Source organism: Haliotis cracherodii, unplaced genomic scaffold, assembly GCF_022045235.1.
Source record: "Haliotis cracherodii isolate W230 unplaced genomic scaffold, xgHalCrac1.p SCAF_3, whole genome shotgun sequence".
NCBI lineage: Eukaryota > Metazoa > Mollusca > Gastropoda > Lepetellida > Haliotidae > Haliotis > Haliotis cracherodii.
The window spans coordinates 50643933-50656866 of NW_027266286.1; the positions used below are offsets into that span (position 1 = coordinate 50643933).

The 12934-nt window shown below is 47.8% G+C and overlaps 1 protein-coding gene across 1 annotated transcript in view; it reads left to right on the plus strand.

Annotated features, from left to right (window-relative positions):
* LOC139474084 (nuclear pore complex protein Nup205-like) overlaps positions 1-12934 on the plus strand; it is a 46539-nt gene that overhangs the window by 27351 nt on the left and 6254 nt on the right. Inside the window, exons 22-34 of the mRNA XM_071256949.1 lie at positions 4-162; positions 1022-1267; positions 1488-1631; positions 1771-1869; positions 3105-3352; positions 3661-3852; positions 5958-6219; positions 7075-7170; positions 8387-8541; positions 9674-9865; positions 10110-10225; positions 10892-11042; positions 12118-12250. Coding sequence (XP_071113050.1) covers positions 4-162; positions 1022-1267; positions 1488-1631; positions 1771-1869; positions 3105-3352; positions 3661-3852; positions 5958-6219; positions 7075-7170; positions 8387-8541; positions 9674-9865; positions 10110-10225; positions 10892-11042; positions 12118-12250 — 2193 coding nt within the window. The remainder of the gene's footprint in view (positions 1-3; positions 163-1021; positions 1268-1487; positions 1632-1770; positions 1870-3104; positions 3353-3660; positions 3853-5957; positions 6220-7074; positions 7171-8386; positions 8542-9673; positions 9866-10109; positions 10226-10891; positions 11043-12117; positions 12251-12934) is intronic.

Sequence of the window (12934 nt, forward strand, 5' to 3'; positions counted from 1 at the left end):
CAGAGGAAGAGATCAGCCTGTCCCAGGTGAGGAATGCATCTCGCCAGCACATCATACAGCTGATGTTGCACGCCCTGGACCAACCATCACCGAACCTCGCCCACTGGATGCTGGGCTTTGAAGTCAGGAAACCTGTGTCTAAAACTAACCTTCAAGATCCTGGTGAGTGGAGCTCAGCTTAACAGTTAATGATTGTATAATGTGAAGGCTTTAAGAGATAAGGGTGTAGCTCCACTCAGCATTGACCTGAGAACATGGAAGATGTGTGAGTGAATGTAGTTTTACACAGTAGTCAGCAATAATTCCAGCGCTATCATGTCGGCTACACTCAAAGCATGGCAATATTCCAGGTATATCATGTTGGCTACACTCAAAGTCCAGGACCGCCTCCGTGGTCTAGTGGTAGAGCATCCTCCCGTAGAGTGGAAGGTCCGGGGTTTGATACCCGGCTGGGTCATACCAAAAGACGTTAAAATATGGTACTTGTTGTTACCCTGCCTGGTGCCTAGCATTAAGGGGCTTAAACAAGGGACTGGTCAACTCGGAGTCAGTATACTGTGTCTGAGTAGGGTATTCATGTTAAACTGCCGAATGGTATCCCAGTGGGCTAGCACTATACATCGGCATTAGTAGCATACAGAGTATGTCAAATGACATCACTACAATTTTGGAAATCATGCGCAGCATGAAACAGGTAGCCAGCCTGGGACCCCAATGATCCCTTCTGGGAAACAAATGCACAAAATGGACCAGGCCACAAATTGTGACCCCACAATGCTTATTAGGTGTCTCTTGTGAGCAGCAATGTTTGTAGGCATATATCCGTCCTTGCATCTCCTCGGGGATAGAGTGCAAACAGGACAGTGAGTGGAGGCTCCCTGTAGGTGTCTAGTCCCTGTAAATTACACTAACTATTGCAAGCTCTGTCACTATGTTTGATTGCTTGTTCTTTTAATGCCACTCAGCAATATTCCAGGTGTAAAACAGCTCATTAGGCCTGACACAAGTATTTGTTTTCCAGGTATTCTTGGGTCTGCACGTACCTGCCTTCATTCTGTGCTGGCATTCCTGGGTCAGGGTGTTGGAGCCCGCAGTGGACCGGTCTGTCTGATGGAGGCGCCGCGCCTGGCCGAACTCGGATACAATCTCATCTACGTACTGTGTTCCAACAAAGACACATCAGCGCCAACTCTGAGATATCTCCGAACCACACACAACTTTCTGTATAACCAGCTGCAGCATCTGCCATTCAGGGAAGAAGAATATGGTGCGTGAATCTTGTCTGGCTTTATCAGTATATTTGCCAACAATATGATACCTAAACTGCAACAGATAACTCATTCATAAGCATGTGTGTTCTATTGTTCTTTATGTGCAATTATTCATTTACTCTTGTCCTGATTAAGGTCGAATCGTCAGCTGTAAGTCGATGACACCTTGAATGATTGTGACTAATATATATGAGTCTTGATGACCTCTTTTCCCAGGTCAACCAGTGATAAGTCACCAGTCCTGGCTGCTCAAGACGATAGCTATCGAGTTGCGAATCACGTCCCTGAATCGTCAGCGCTCACATACTCAACGTCTCCTTCGTCTTCTGCTGGCCGACACCGACGATGAACAGACATATGGTGGGTATAACTGCAGGATGTTTCCTTTTTTCGTATGTTTCGTCCTCAATATTTGAACTGTAGCTCTCATTTAATAGGATTTTATGTGATTTCATGTTGAGGAAACATATTCTTGTAAAACAATGTGTTTAACTTTCAGTCATGCAGCCTGTGGGTACAGATGAGGGAGACTTGTCCACCTGGGACAGGGGCCCTAGCTCCTTCCTGGGGGGACAAAACAGGTCACTGGCTGTACAAGGTGAGGTCACTGGCTGTACAAGTGTGGGGGTGGGGTCACTTGCTGTACAAAGTATGGGGGAGGGGTCACTTGCTGTACAAGGTATGGGGGTGAGGTCACTGGCTGTACAAGTGTGGGGGAGGGGTCACTTGCTGTACAAGGTGAGGGGAGGGGTCACTTGCTGTACAAGGTGAGGGGGAGGGGTAACTTGCTGTACAAGGTGAGGGGGTGGGGTCACTTGCTGTACAAGGTGTGGGGGAGGGGTCACTGGCTGTACAAGGTGAGGGGGAGGGGTTATGGCCAGTACAAGGGGAGGGGTCACTGGCTGTAGAATGTGTGGGGAGGGGTCACTGGCTGTACAAGGTGAGGGGAGGGGTCACTGGCTGTACAAGGTGAGGGGGAGGAGTCACTGGCTGTGCAAGTGAGGGGGTGGGTCACTGGCTGTGCAAGTGTTAAGGTGAGGTCACTGGCTGTACAAGTGTTTGGGTGGGGTCACTGACTGTACAAGGTGAGAGGGAGTGGCCACTGGCTGTAGAATGTGTGGGGAGGGGTCACTGGCTGTATAAGGTGAGGGGGTGAGGTCACTGGCTGTACAAGTGTGGGGGAGGGGTCACTTGCTGTACAAGGTGAGGGGAGGGGTCACTTGCTGTACAAGGTGAGGGGGAGGGGTAACTTGCTGTACAAGGTGAGGGGGTGGGGTCACTTGCTGTACAAGGTGTGGGGGAGGGGTCACTTGCTGTACAAGGTGTGGGGGAGGGGTCACTGGCTGTACAAGGTGTGGGGGTGGGTCACTGGCTGTACAGGGTGTGGGGGAGGGGTCACTGGCTGTACAAGGTGTGGGGGAGGGGTCAATGGCTGTACAAGGTGAGGGGAGGGGTCACTGGCTGTACAAGGTGTGGGGGTGGGTCACTGGCTGTACAAGGTGTGGGGGTGGGTCACTGGCTGTACAAGGTGTGGGGGAGGGGTCAATGGCTGTACAAGGTGAGGGGAGGGGTCACAGACTGTACAAGGTGAGGGGGAGGGGTCACTGGCTGTACAAGGTGTGGGGGAGGGGTCACTGGCTGTACAAGGTGAGGGGGTGTGTCACTGGCTGTGCAAGTGTGATGGTGAGGTCACTGACTGAACAAGTGTGGGGGTGGGGTCACTGACTGTAGAATGTGTTGGGAGGGGTTACGGCTAGTACAAGGGAAGGGAACACTGCTTGTACACGCTCACACTGACACAGTTTAACATCTCCCCTCCAATCTCACCCACAGCCCAGCAGACACGGCGGAAGCTGCTTTGTATCTTGGACTCCATCAGTTTTGCTCAGCAGTTTCCTGTGGGACTACAGCTGGACTTCTTTGACCCGAAGCTGATAGAGCAGGTGATAACAAGCTGTGAGACCAAGACCAAGACGGGGGTGGTGGTGTGTGACGTCCGCAACCTCCGCCGGATCCTCATCAACGAACTCAACAATCAGCAGGGCACCATGATGGCTGGTCAGAGGCCTCTCATTCAAGAGGTAGCTAAATCGACAAATTGATTGTTCTCACACCCTCATGTACCAGCAACAGACCCTAATATATTAAACAAAAATTTTTAAAATTCAGCACCCCATTGTTGCACACTCAAAACTAAAATGTTTCCGTCTGTCTGCTACAGCACCATAATTTGTTTGTGGGTTTCAGCAACGTGGGAAATGTGGCTTGTATCACTGCAGGCTTTCCTCCCACATTAAGCTGACACACCCTGATATAACTGAAATACTGTTCGCAGTGGTGTTTAACTCCACTCACTCACTCACCTAACCACTCCATGTTGATGTTGCAGGAGATCCAGAACATCCTGAACACAGTGGTAGCCAGGAACTCTGTGAGGGAAAGTCTGTACGTCAAGCGCCAGTCCTTCGAGGCATGGCGACAGGTGACAGAGGTCCTGTTGACGGCCTGTCCTGAGGATGTGCTCATGGGGGAGGTCAGACAGATGGTAATCTTCGAGGTGCTGCAGGACCTGCTGGTCAAAGTGAGTAGGGACAAGGGGGGATTGGTTGTTAGTGAAACTGGTGAATATACCGACCTGACCAGGGATAGAAACCGTCAAGGTGAGTAGGGACAAGGGGGGACTGGTTGTTAGTGAACATGGTGAATATACCGACCTGACCAGGGATAGAAACCGTCAAGGTGAGTAGGGACAAGAGGGGACTGTTTGTTAGTGAACATGGTGAATATACCGACCTGACCAGGGATAGAAACTGTCAAGGTGAGTAGGGACAAGGGGGGACTGGTTGTTAGTGAACATGGTGAATATACCGACCTGACCAGGGATAGAAACCGTCAAGGTGAGTAGGGACAAGGGGGGACTGGTTGTTAGTGAACATGGTGAATATACCGACCTGACCAGGGATAGAAACCGTCAAGGTGAGTAGGGACAAGAGGGGACTGTTTGTTAGTGAACATGGTGAATATACCGACCTGACCAGGGATAGAAACCGACAAGGTGAGTAGGGACAAGGGGGGACTGGTTGTTAGTGAACATGGTGAATATACTGACCTGACCAGGGATAGAAACCGTCAAGGTGAGTAGGGACAAGGGGGGGACTGTTTGTTAGTGAACATGGTGAATATACCGACCTGACCAGGGATAGAAACCGTCAAGGTGAGTAGGGACAAGAGGGGACTGGTTGTTAGTGAACATGGTGAATATACCGACCTGACCAGGGATAGAAACCGTCAAGGTGAGTAGGGACAAGAGGGGACTGTTTGTTAGTGAACATGGTGAATATACCGACCTGACCAGGGATAGAAACTGTCAAGGTGAGTAGGGACAAGGGGGGACTGGTTGTTAGTGAACATGGTGAATATACCGACCTGACCAGGGATAGAAACCGTCAAGGTGAGTAGGGACAAGGGGGGACTGGTTGTTAGTGAACATGGTGAATATACCGACCTGACCAGGGATAGAAACCGTCAAGGTGAGTAGGGACAAGAGGGGACTGTTTGTTAGTGAACATGGTGAATATACCGACCTGACCAGGGATAGAAACCGACAAGGTGAGTAGGGACAAGGGGGGACTGGTTGTTAGTGAACATGGTGAATATACTGACCTGACCAGGGATAGAAACCGTCAAGGTGAGTAGGGACAAGGGGGGGACTGTTTGTTAGTGAACATGGTGAATATACCGACCTGACCAGGGATAGAAACCGTCAAGGTGAGTAGGGACAAGAGGGGACTGTTTGTTAGTGAACATGGTGAATATACCGACCTGACCAGGGATAGAGACCGTCAAGGTGAGTAGGGACAAGGGGGGGACTGTTTGTTAGTGAACATGGTGAATATACTGACCTGACCAGGGATAGAAACCGTCAAGGTGAGTAGGGACAAGGGGGGGACTGTTTGTTAGTGAGCATGGTGAATATACCGACCTGACCAGGGATAGAAACCGTCAAGGTGAGTAGGGACAAGAGGGGACTGTTTGTTAGTGAACATGGTGAATATACCGACCTGACCAGGGATAGAAACCGTCAAGGTGAGTAGGGACAAGGGGGGACTGGTTGTTAGTGAACATGGTGAATATACCGACCTGACCAGGGATGGAAACCGTCAAGGTGAGTAGGGACAAGGGGGGACTGGTTGTTAGTGAACATGGTGAATATACCGACCTGACCAGGGATAGAAACCGTCAAGGTGAGTAGGGACAAGAGGGGACTGTTTGTTAGTGAACATGGTGAATATACCGACCTGACCAGGGATAGAAACCGTCAAGGTGAGTAGGGACAAGAGGGGACTGGTTGTTAGTGAACATGGTGAATATACCGACCTGACCAGGGATAGGGAGTAGGGACAAGGGGGTACTAGTCATCGGTGAATATACGGACCTGACCTGACCAAGCATAGAGACCGTCAAGGTGAGTAGGGCTGAAGGGGAACTAGAGATCGGTGATTACACTGACCTGACCAGGCATAAAGACAGTCAAGGTGTGTAGGGGCGATTGGGAACAAGCCATCGGTGAACACCGTGAATATACCGACCTGACCAGGCATATGAAAATAGAGCCGATATCCTAGTGTCTGTTATAACAATTTTCCGTCTCACAGCATGTCACCAGTGACAACCTTTACTCCACAGGTGGCTGATGACGAAGCTATGCCTGAATCAACTGGCCCTGTAGCGGGGGTCATTCTCACACTGATGGCCAATCTGCGACAGTGTTTCTTGTCTGACAGTGCACCCTCCACCTCTGCTGCTGCGAGGAACACAACGCAGTATGTGTCCATGCTGGACCGGTCCGTGTTGCCGTCTGCTGGCAGTGCTGTGGGGTCAAGGACACTCTTCGCCTCCTCCCTGCAGATGGTGCTGAAGGGCGTCCTGGACTACATCCTGCGGGCCGGTGAGCTTCATCTGCATAATGTTGATGTTGTCACCAGATAATTAAGGGGCACAGGTAGCCTAGTGGTATTAAGAAGGCCATTGCTATCAATAGCTTTACAGAATTGTGTCCCTTAGCTGCCCTGTGATTCATCAACCTTGGTCTGCCAGCCCCAGCTCCGCCGGTAAACATATATGACTGGCTTTCCACCTACATTGAGTCCTGTGAAGATCCTCGGTACAATAGGTCTTAAGCAACCCATTCTTACTGTAAAAGGCGACTATGCATGTTGTAAAAGGCGATTAACGGGATCGGGTGGTCAGGCTCGCTGACTTGGTTGAAGCATGTCATCGATCCCATGGATCGATGCTCATGATATCAATCAGTGGATTGTCTGGACCAGACTTGGTTATTTACAGGCTGCCGTCTTATAGCTTGAATATTGCTGAGTGCGGCGTAAAACAAACAAACCAACCAACGACCTACATAGAGCTGAGAAGCTGTGATGTACGTGAAATAATGTTCAATGTGGCATTAAACCCAACTCAAAAGTGTTTTGTCCAAGACTTAAACAGCTCAATCTTTGAAAACTGTTTTATATTTGTATGACCACATATTTGAAAGAGTAAGACTTTTTACCTTATGTAAGGTAAGATTAGTTATATTCCATACTGGATCGATGCTCATGTTGTCGATCACTGGATTGTCTGGTCCAGACGTGATAATTTACAGATCGCCGTGAAATAGCTGGAATATTGCTGAGTGCAGCGTTAAACAACAAACAAACAAATGAAAGGCCACAAGCCTATAGTACAATTCTGTTTTCAGAATAATGTATATATAAGAACACATGTTGACTTGTACGCTGTGTGTCAGGTGGTGGAGCCCAGCGAGTGAGGGCCAACTTGTATGGAGCCCTGCTGTACTACCTACAGATAGCACAGAAACCTGCAGCCGTCCCTCAGCCTAAAGGTAGGTCGTGGCAGAAACAGTGACTGTTGTACTCCCTACAGATAGCAAAGAAACCTGCAGCCGTCCCTCAGCCTAAAGGTAGGTCGTGGCAGAAACACAGTGACAGCTGTACTACCTACAGATAGCACAGAAACCTGCAGCCATCCCTCAGCCTAAAGGTAAGTCGTGGCAGAAACACAGTGACTGCTGTACTACCTACAGATAGCACAGAAACCTGCAGCCGTCCCTCAGCCTAAAGGTAGGTCGTGGCAGAAACACAGTGACTGCAGTGCTCCCTACAGATAGCACAGAAACCTGCAGCCGTCCCTCAGCCTACAGGTAGGTCGTGGCAGAAACACAGTGACTGCTGTACTACCTACAGATAGCACAGAAACCTGCAGCCGTCCCTCAGCCTAAAGGTAGGTCGTGGCAGAAACACAGTGACTGCAGTGCTCCCTACAGATAGCACAGAAACCTGCAGCCGTCCCTCAGCCTACAGGTAGGTCGTGGCAGAAACACAGTGACTGCTGTACTACCTACAGATAGCACAGAAACCTGCAGCCGTTCCTCAGCCTAAAGGTAGGTCGTGGCAGAAACAGTGACTGTTGTACTCCCTACAGATAGCACAGAAACCTGCAGCCGTCCCTCAGCCTAAAGGTAGGTCGTGGCAGAAACACAGTGACTGCTGTGCTCCCTACAGATAGCACAGAAACCTGCAGCCGTCCCTCAGCCTAAAGGTAGGTCGTGGCAGAAACACAGTGACTGCTGTACTCCCTACAGATAGCACAGAAACCTGCAGCCGTCCCTCAGCCTAAAGGTAGGTCGTGGCAGAAACACAGTGACTGCTGTACTCCCTTCAGATAGCACAGAAACCTGCAGCCGTCCCTCAGCCTAAAGGTAGGTCGTGGCAGAAACACAGTGACTGTTGTACTCCCTACAGATAGCAGTGCAGTCTGTAGCAGTCACTCAATCAAAATCTAGGCGGAAGTAGAAACAGGTTTTGTCATTACAATAAGCTGTCTGAACAGTTCCAAACACAAACAATACTTTCATTCATATAACATGTTTGCAGGTATTGAGTAAAGGGAAGAGAGTATTCATGTGTCATATATCAGAGAATTATCATCTCTTGTAATGGAGACAACCAGTTTGGTCACTAATGTCGCCAGTGCAAGTTCTTTTCTACTAATACAAGGAACATTAACACAGGTTAAGAATCTGTTTATGTCGACCTCAGGCAAGGAGAGCGAGGGAATGTCTCAAGTTCTGGGCACAAAGGAGACGGAGTATGAGCAGCTGTCTAAAGAGAACCTGTCCACCATCTTGTCATATGGGGACAGTCTGATGGAGACGGTCTGCCGGGATGCCTGTGATGGACATGATATTGGAAGGGTGAGGAACTTGTCCACCAAACTGTAATTGAAAAACAGATCACTTTGAGGCACCATGTGTGAATTTGGGGACAGAAGAGGTGACAGTTGCTATATTTGTTAGGAGAGGGGATCCGTGTGATACATTCCAGGACAGATTCCCACTACCCGATTGACATTGTAAAAGAGTGTAACTTGGTTGATAGGTTGGATTTTTTATTGGAATTTGAATATTTAAACGTTATCTTTTTATTGGTGAAATATGCTGCATTTGCAGGTGTAGGCTACAGCTAATGAGTGAAATGTCTGTTTGCTGCTGTGTAGGTGTAGCTGATGGGTGATGTTTATGTGTGTTGCTGTAGATGAAGGTGTGGTAGCCATTAAATGGTGCGTGTTGCTTTATGTGTAGGTCGTAGCCAATGGGTGATGTGTGTGTGTTGCTGTAGGTATAGGTTGTAGCTAATGAGTGATGTGTGTGTTGCTGAAGGTGTAAGTTGTAGCCAGTGAGTGATGTGTGTGTCTGAAGGTGTAGGTTGTAGCCAGTGAGTGATGTGTGTGTCTGAAGGTGTAGGTTGTAGTCAGTGAGTGATGTGTGTGTTCCTGTAGGTGTAGGATGTAGCCAGTGAGTGATGTGTGTGTGTTCCTGTAGGTGTAGGCTGTAGCCAATGAGTGATGTGTGTGTGTTGCTGAAGGTGTAAGTTGTAGCCAGTGAGTGATGTGTGTGTCTGAAGGTGTAGGTTGTAGCCAGTGAGTGATGTGTGTGTCTGAAGGTGTAGGTTGTAGTCAGTGAGTGATGTGTGTGTTCCTGTAGGTGTAGGATGTAGCCAGTGAGTGATGTGTGTGTGTTCCTGTAGGTGTAGGCTGTAGCCAATGAGTGATGTGTGTGTGTTGCTGAAGGTGTAGGCTGTAGCAATGAGTGATGTGTGTGTGTTGCTGTAGGTGTAGGCTGTAGTCAGTGAGTGATGTGTGTGTGTTCCTGTAGGTGTAGGTTGTAGTCAGTGAGTGATGTGTGTGTGTTCCTGTAGGTGTAGGCTGTAGCCAATGAGTGATATGTGCGTGTTGCCGAAGGTGTAGGTTGTAGCCAGTGAGTGATGTGTGTGTTCCTGTAGGTGTAGGATGTAGCCAGTGAGTGATGTGTGTGTGTGCTGTTACAGATGCTGGCCCTCAGTGTGCTGGACACGGTCATGTCTATTGACCATTACCAACAGTGGCTCTCCTTTCTCAGTAAGAAGGGATACCTCCAGCACCTGGTGGACTCATTACTCACAGAGGACGCAGATTTGCAGAAAGTGCTGGCGACTAGCCCGGAACAGCTGCGATCTCTCTACATATACCAGTCCAAGATGGTGAGTGTTTAGAATTTGTTCTAACTTTTATTGCATGGGACAGATTTATGGTGATATTAGTTCTAACCTTTAAGAGATCTACCAATATAAGTTGTAACATTACCCTGAGGGGTATATGTTGTTAAAATTTGTGTCCCGTGTTAGATTTTATACCAAGAGATGGAGGTGCCAAAATTTGCCTTGTACAATATGGCCCTGGTATTTAACCTTTTTCTAACTGATATCATGATGGAATTGCTTTCAGAGCCTACTCACTCGTGTGGGAGAGACGCTAGAAGGGGCGCACACGCTGCTGAGATGCGGGATACTTCAGAAGCTGTCAGCCTGTGCCTTCTTCGACCTCCGACCTGAGTCAGAGAGGTAAGCACTATATCAGCCCTCATTATGATCACAAACATGGAGGGGAGCGTAGTTGTGTACCCATCAAAAGGGTTTAGACATAGGAGTTGACATCAACTGTTGTAGCTCTGATAACATGGGAGTTGACATCAACTGGTGTAGCCCTGGTGAGGTAGGAGTTGCCATCAGCTGTTGTAGCCCTGATGAGGTAGGAGTTGACATCAACTGTTGTAGCCCTGGGTAGGTGTTACCATCAACTGTTGTAGCCCTGATGAGGTAGGAGTTGACATCAACTGTTGTAGCCCTGATGAGGTAGGAGTTGACATCAACCGTTGTAGCCCTGGTGAGGTAGGAGTTGACATCAACTGTTGTAGCCCTGATGAGGTAGGAGTTGACATCAACTGTTGTAGCCCTGGTGAGGTAGGAGTTGACATCAACTGTTGTAGCCCTGATGAGGTAGGAGTTGACATCAACTGTTGTAGCCCTGATGAGGTAGGAGTTGACATCAACTGTTGTAGCCCTGATGAGGTTGGAGTTGCCATCAACTGTTGTAGCCCTGATTAGGTTGGAGTTGCCATCAACTGTTGTAGCCCTGATGAGTTGGGAGTGAACATCAACTGTTGACATCATCTTTGTTTGTTGTACCCTGATTGATCTTCGCGTTGACATCAACTGTTTCTCTTGTAGCCCAGAGAAGGAGTTGATAGAGGATATGTCTGGAGATGAGTTTATCCCAAGTCCGATGGCGAGGTATCGCATCCTGCTGTTTGCGGCCCTCAACCTGTGTCTGGCTATTCTCACATCCCTCGGGCTGGAGAACAAGGATGTGGCAGCTCAGGTAGGTCAGAATAAAGTGTTTCCTTGTTCATCTCAGGAAGATCGCAACAACATAGCTCCTTGTTCAGCTCAGGTAAATCACAACGACATAGATCTTTGTCAGCTCAGGTAAACCATAACAACATGGATCTTTGTCATCTCAGGTAAATCACAACGACATAGAATCTTTGTCGGCTCAGGTAAACCGTAAAAACATGGATCTTTGTCAGCTCAGGTAGATCACAACAACATTGATCTTTGTCAGCTCAGGTAGATCACAACAACATGGATGTTTATTCAGCTCAGGTAGGTTACAACAGTCAGGGAAGGACACTAAAACAAACATTGTTTTATTTACAGCTTTCAGATATCAGACATGTTGGTGTATTTCAAATTTCTTCATGCCGGACCAGAGCTCTAGATAAGCTTTTGGTTATTTGGGTATTCACCCAGGGGTTTGATTGTGATTGGATATCCACAATTTTTAGAGGGTATTCAATTTTTTTAACCACCTGTTTCTTGACATTTGGGTATTTTAACTTGATAACCTGGGCCCTGTTCCACAAAGCGATCTTAAGGCTACGACTATCGTAAGCCAGTGTTAAAGTATGGGAGTTACGATCATCTTAGCGCTAAGATGACTAAGATCCTTGTAAATCATGTAAAACTGAATGAATAGTAGTATACAATTCTTATTCTTGCGTCTCCCACTCTGAGAAGCCATTTTTGTTTGATCTAGCATTGTAAGAAGGGTGCAATTTTTGTAATCACCAATCAGCGACTGTTTAAGATACATTGACTAGGCACAATGTGCTGTTCCATTGGAATCTATCGTTATTCGAGGTTGTTTGTCGCACAAGCTTTTTTGAATGTAAGTGTTGTTAAGTAAATTTTGTGATAGCCTGATACACAATAATTTTTTCTAACAGTTGTCATATAGGCAATCATTATCATGCAATTTATTTGTTTCAACGGGAAATATTGAATTCTGCAAGTATTTTGTTTCAACAGAAGGTTAATAAACCTGGTTTGCAAATTTTTTTGCATGTGATATGTACACCATATATGTAAACTGTGGATGACATCTACTCTTGCAGGTGATGCTGTTCATCATCTCCCACAGCGACGTCTTCAACACCATCGTACGCAGCAGGAAGCCCCTCCTGAGTCTGTCCACCATGCGAGAGCTGGCTCTCACCACCTGTGTCATCTCCAGGGCCAATTTCCACAGTGAGTCACAATGTTTTAGGGAGGAACTGTTTCCACAGTAAGTCACAATGTTGTAGGGAGGAACTGTTTCCACAGTAAGTCACAATGTTGTAGGGAGGAACTGTTTCCACGGTGAGTCACAATGTTGTAGGGAGGAACTGTTTCCACAGTGAGTCACAATGTTGTAGGGAGGTACTGTTTCCACAGTGAGTCACAATGTTGTAGGGAGGAACTGTTTCCACAGTGAGTCACAATGTTGTAGGGAGGAACTGTTTCCACTGTGAGTCGAAATGTTGTGAGGAGGAAGTGTTTCCACAGTGAGTCACAATGTTGTAGGGAGGAAGTGTTTCCACAGTGAGTCACAATGTTGTGAGGAGAAACTGTTTCCACAGTGAGTCACAATGTTGTGAGGAGGAACTGTTTCCACAGTGAGTCACAATGTTGTAGGGAGGAACTGTTTCCACAGTGAGTCACAATGTTGTAGGGAGGAACTGTTTCCACAGTGAGTCACAATGTTGTAAGGAGGAACTGTTTCCACGTTGAGTCACAATGTTGTGAGGAGGAACTGTTTCCACGTTGAGTCAAAATGTTGTGAGGAGGAACTGTTTCCACAGTGAGTCACAATGTTGTAGGGAGGAACTGTTTCCACTGTGAGTCACAATGTTGTAGGGAGGAAGTGTTTCCACAGTGAGTCACAATGTTGTA